General features: G+C 54.3%; 1 protein-coding gene across 1 annotated transcript in view; it reads left to right on the top strand.

Annotated features, from left to right (window-relative positions):
• The window catches only part of LOC125487654 (atypical kinase COQ8A, mitochondrial-like), a 21,831-nt gene that overhangs the window by 14,147 nt on the left and 2,633 nt on the right, over positions 1–5,051 (top strand). Inside the window, exons 5-8 of the mRNA XM_048619617.1 lie at positions 496–577; positions 1,506–1,599; positions 3,005–3,146; positions 4,723–4,830. Of these exons, the coding sequence (XP_048475574.1) occupies positions 496–577; positions 1,506–1,599; positions 3,005–3,146; positions 4,723–4,830 (426 nt within the window). The remainder of the gene's footprint in view (positions 1–495; positions 578–1,505; positions 1,600–3,004; positions 3,147–4,722; positions 4,831–5,051) is intronic.

The following is a 5,051-nucleotide window of genomic DNA, read 5'->3' as shown; positions in this document are numbered from 1 at the left end:
GTCCCCTGTCCCCTGTCCCCTGTCCCCTGTCCCCTGTCCCCTGTCCCCTGTCCCTGTCTCTGGATGTTTTCGCTGTCCCAGTTCCTGTCTCTGACCCTGTCCCTGTCCCTGTCTCTGGATAGTGTCTGTTTCTCTGGGCGGGGTCTCTGGGCAGCGTCCCTGTCTCTGGACTTGGATTCCAGACACTGACTCTCACTCTGGGCCGTCAAAGTGTGCCTCCAGTGGTCGGGCCAGGTACGACACGTGTTGCTGGTATTGAGTGTTGATTACAGATGTATCAAGGCTCCGGTTCCCTCTCCCTCCCTCCTTTTTCCCCCCACTCCCCCTCAGGACGCGTCCCTCCCCTCTCTCCCTCTCTCCCTCTCCCCCTCCCTCCCTCCCTCCCCCTTTCTCTTCTCTTTCTCTTTCTCTTTCTCTCTCTCTCTCTCTCTCTCTGTGTTTTCTCTCTGATCCCTCTCTCCTTCCCCCTAATCTCTCTGTTTGTTTGTCTTGCAGTATCCTGGAGTCGTCCAGAGCATTGATAGTGATCTCCGAAACCTGACTGCCCTTCTCAACATGAGCAACGCACTCCCCGCAGGTAAGGCACCCCCCCGACCCTCCCCCAGCAGGTACGGTTCCCCCCTCCCCCACAGGTAATGCTCCCCACCCTCCCCCCTCTAAAGCAAGTAAGGCTCTCTGGCCAAGTCAGGAGTGTGAGGGAATACCCCCCACTTGCCCCTGGATGGGGGCAGCTCCAACAACACTCGAGAAGCTCGACACCATCCAGGACAAAGCAGCCCCCGCTTTGATTGGCACCACATCCACAAACATCCCACTCCCTCCACCCACCGACGCTCAGTCGCAGCAATGTGTACCATCTACAAGACGCACTGCAGCAACTCACCGAGGCTCCTTAGACAGCACCTTCCAAACCCACCACCACTTCCATCTAGAAGGACAAGGGGCAGCAGGTACATGGGAACACCACCCCCTGCAAGATCCCCTCCGAGCCACTCCCCATCCTGACTGGGAAATATATCGGCCGTTCCTTCAGTGTCGCTGGGTCACAATCCTGGAATTCCCACCCTAAGGGGCATTGTGGATCTACCTACAGCACACAGACTGCAGTGGTTCAAGAAGGCAGCTCCCCATCACCTTCTCAAGGGGGCAACTAGGGACAGGGCAATAAATGCTGGACCTAACCAGCGACTCAAGGCCCCATGAGCGAGTTTAAAAATAAGCGCCACCCCAATCCTGTGCATGTTAATATTGATGAAAATACCTGATAGGGAAGCAGCAGGATATTTGACCAGGAAAGCCATCACACCAAATCAGTGAGTGGGATCTCAGGTGCTGAAGGATGTGGCAGAAGCTGGAACAATTTCTCTTTCATTACTCCCCCCTCTTTGCCCCCGGCCTGGGGGTAGTTTCTGTAAGGAGTGGGGATCTGGCATAGCTGAGGCCAGTTGTTGTAACGCTGTGAGGAGGATACCATGGTGTGTGAGTGTGTACTGCCTCTCCAACAGGACTGTTCCCGGAACATGCCATCGAGGTGATCAGCCGGGAGTTAGCGCTCGAGTGTGACTACCAAAGGGAGGCTGCCTGCACCATCAGGTTCAAGTGAGTAAGAAACAAGGATGGTCCCTCACCCAGGCCACCCCCCTCTCCACCACCCACACCGCACCCCCCCCCCACCCACACTGCACCCACATCCCACCCACACCGCACCCCCCCACTCCCCCACCCCACCCACACTGCACCCCCCTCCCCCACCCACACCGCTCCCCCCACTCTCCCGCCCCACCCACACCCTGACCACACCATCCCCCCACCACTCACACCGCCCCCCCCGACTCCCCCACCCCGTGTGTGTCTGTGTGTGTGTGAGAGAGAGAGAGAGTGTGTCTGTGTCTGTGTGTGTGTGAGTGTGTGTGTGTGTGAGAGAGTGTGTCTGTGTCTGTGTCTGTGTGTGTGTGTGAGAGAGTGTGTCTGTGTCTGTGTCTGTGTCTGTGTGTGAGAGAGTGTGTCTGTGTCTGTGTCTGTGTGTGTGTGAGAGAGTGTGTCTGTGTCTGTGTCTGTGTCTGTGTGTGAGAGTGTGTCTGTGTCTGTGTCTGTGTGTGAGAGTGTGTGTGTGTGTGAGAGAGTATGTCTGTGTCTGTGTGTGTGTGAGAGAGTGTGTCTGTGTCTGTGTGTGTGTGAGAGAGTGTGTCTGTGTCTGTGTGTGTGTGTGAGAGAGTATGTCTGTGTCTGTGTGTGTGTGAGAGAGTATGTCTGTGTCTGTGTGTGTGTGTGAGAGGTGTGTCTGTGTCTGTGTGTGAGAGTGTGTCTGTGAGTGTGTGTGTGTGAGAGTGTGTCTGTCTGTGTGTGTGTGTGAGTGTGTGTGTGAGTGTGTGTGTGTTTCAGGTGTATGTGCGAGTGTATGTATTCGAGTGTGTGTGTGTGTGTGTATGCATTTGTAATGTTTATGTGCTAGTGCATGCGTGTTTATGTGTGTTCCTGCATGCATGCATGAGTGTGTGTGCAAGAGATTGCGCACGTTCACGTGTATGGTGCACATGTGTGTGCTCGTGTATGCGAGAATGTACACATTCACGTGTGCGTGCATGTGTATGCTTGTGTGTTCCTCCTTGGATATCCATGTACAGGAGGCAGTTTGCTGGAGGCTGGGGGTGGTGGGGAATGGGGATAGGGAGCAGGGCGGTGGGTGGGAGAGACAGACTGTGGTGGGGGGTGGGATTATGGGGGGGAGAGGATGTGGTTCTGTGTGACAGAGGGCACTGCCAGTCCTCTACCCCTGTACCCTCGGGCCCTCTGGTGTCAGGCGGTCAGTGCCCGGTGGTCATTCGTTCATGTGTGGCCCATGCTTGCCCCTCGAAGGGTGGGACTGGTGTGAATGGGCACTGGCCAGGCTGACCGTGGCGCTGTTGGTCAGGGGCGCTCAGAGCCCCTCTCTGCCAGCTGGGCAGCGGGTCTCTCAGCCTTCCCTCCTACCCCTGACCTCTGTTACCGATGCTGTCCCCCACAGGGAGCTTCTGGTGGATGAGCCCTACTTTAATGTTCCATCTGTCATCAAGGAGCTCAGCAGCAAGAGGGTCCTGACCACTGAGCTGGTCCCTGGCTTCCCCCTCGATAAGGCCGAGGCGCTGGACCAAGAGACCAGGAACGAGGTAAAGGAAGATCCCGTTTGCTTTGCGCGGGGAGATGGGGCAGTAGCATTGCGCAGAAACGTGAGAGATCCTGGCCCACATCTCGCAGGTTAGAGTTCACGCTGCAGAATTTGGCCGTTCGGCCCATCAAACCTGCACTCCGCCATCCCCAATCCCCTTCCCTAATAACCCTTTCCCCTGAAAAGAACAAGGAAAATTACAGGCCCTTCGGTTGTCCAGGCCTGCACCGACATGCTGCCCTTTACAATTAAAAGCCCCCCACCGATCCTTCTGGGGACCGTATCCCTCTATTCCCATCCTGTTTGTCAAGACCCCCTTTATCTAATTCCCTGTTCGAACGTTCCGGTTAAATCTGCCTTAGCGGTCAGCTTTGACCCCAGCCCGCAAGCTTTGACCTCTCCCCCACCCGGCCCACCTCAATTAAAAATCCGTCCAACGGGACCTTGGATATCATCAGATTTCCGAAGCCTTTCCCGGTTGAGAAAATAGTCTGCGCCTCTATTCTTCCTCCCAAAGTGCATAACCTCACGCTTTCCCACATTGTATTCCATCTGCCTCTTCCTTGCCCGCTCTTCTACTCTAGGTGGCAGAATATCCCTTGTTAGACAAGAAATAACATTGGCCAACCGAATGGCATGGTGTTGAAAGGGACCAGTTGAACAGCATGCTGGGAATTAGATCAGGCCAGACAAGATATGCAAGGCATTTACCTTGACTAATATGGAATAGGTGCTAAATGAGACAAGGTTACCAAGGTATTAATGCCAGGAATCTTACCAGCCATTTACCTTTGACTGACTATTGAATGGGTGCTGATGAGCCAATGCTTGGGGGGTAGAGAGTTCCTCAGGACCCAGGAACAAGGTGCTGCAGAAGCTAAGCAGCACCCGAAGAAAAGAAATCAGGTTTAACGTTTCGGGCCCGGTGACCCTTCCTCAGAACGTTTTCCTCAGGCCCAGGGACAATAGATTCCTCCTCGTCCCCACCTTAAACAGGGAGACCCCTGATTCCCGAGCCGCGACCAGATTCCCCGGACCCGCCCGCCACCTCTCGGCATCAAATTGCCCCCTCGAAATGTCTTAGTAGGATCACCTCTCCTTTAGCTGAACTCCAACAGATCCAGGCTTGACCCCCAAACCCCACCCCCCTCACTTCTCAACAGGAGAGATGGTAGAAATAGATACGATAGCAATGTTTAAGAGGCACTGAGACACAGACCTGGATGGGCAGGGAATAGACGGATACAGACCATGAGAAGGGGATAAGTTTTAGGTTTGCATCGTAGTGGGTTCAGATATGATGAGCCAAAGTGGTCCCAGTGCTGTACCATTCAATATTTTACTGCAGCCTTCTCCCTAATGAGTTACTTTATCTGCGCAACTAATTTCTTTTTTCGCGATTTGGGCTTTCCGCTGTCTCTCTCCATTCAAAGCAGAGTTTTGCGTTTCATGCTGAAGTTCACATCACACTCCCATCAGCTGTTGTCGTTTTCTTAGTCAACTCACTCGAGAGCCCTTGCTCCTTGGGAGTTGTGCATTTTGTCAGTCCTTGTCTCTCTCTCTCTGCCCATGTACAGATCTGTGCCAACATCCTGAGGCTATGTCTGCGAGAGCTGTTTGAATTCCAATACATGCAGACTGATCCCAATTGGTCCAACTTCTTTTTTGACCCAGTCAGTCGCAAGGTACGTGCCAGGCCCAGTGCCATCTGAAGGGAGACAGACCCTTGCATTCACTTTTGGCATTGTTGGCTCCTCCCAACATTAGTTGCTGCAGTTAAAGAGGGGGGTTTCCCTATTGGGTACCCCTGGAAAAGAGGCAGTCTCTCCCCACGGGGGACCCCTGTTAAACAGGGAGTCTCTCCCCACGGGGGACCCCTGTTAAACAGGGAGTCTCTCCCCACGGG

The sequence above is a fragment of the Rhincodon typus genome, chromosome 43, assembly GCF_021869965.1.
Source record: "Rhincodon typus isolate 14 chromosome 43, sRhiTyp1.1, whole genome shotgun sequence".
Classification (NCBI taxonomy): Eukaryota; Metazoa; Chordata; class Chondrichthyes; order Orectolobiformes; family Rhincodontidae; genus Rhincodon; species Rhincodon typus.
This window is presented reverse-complemented; position numbering and strand designations above follow the sequence as displayed.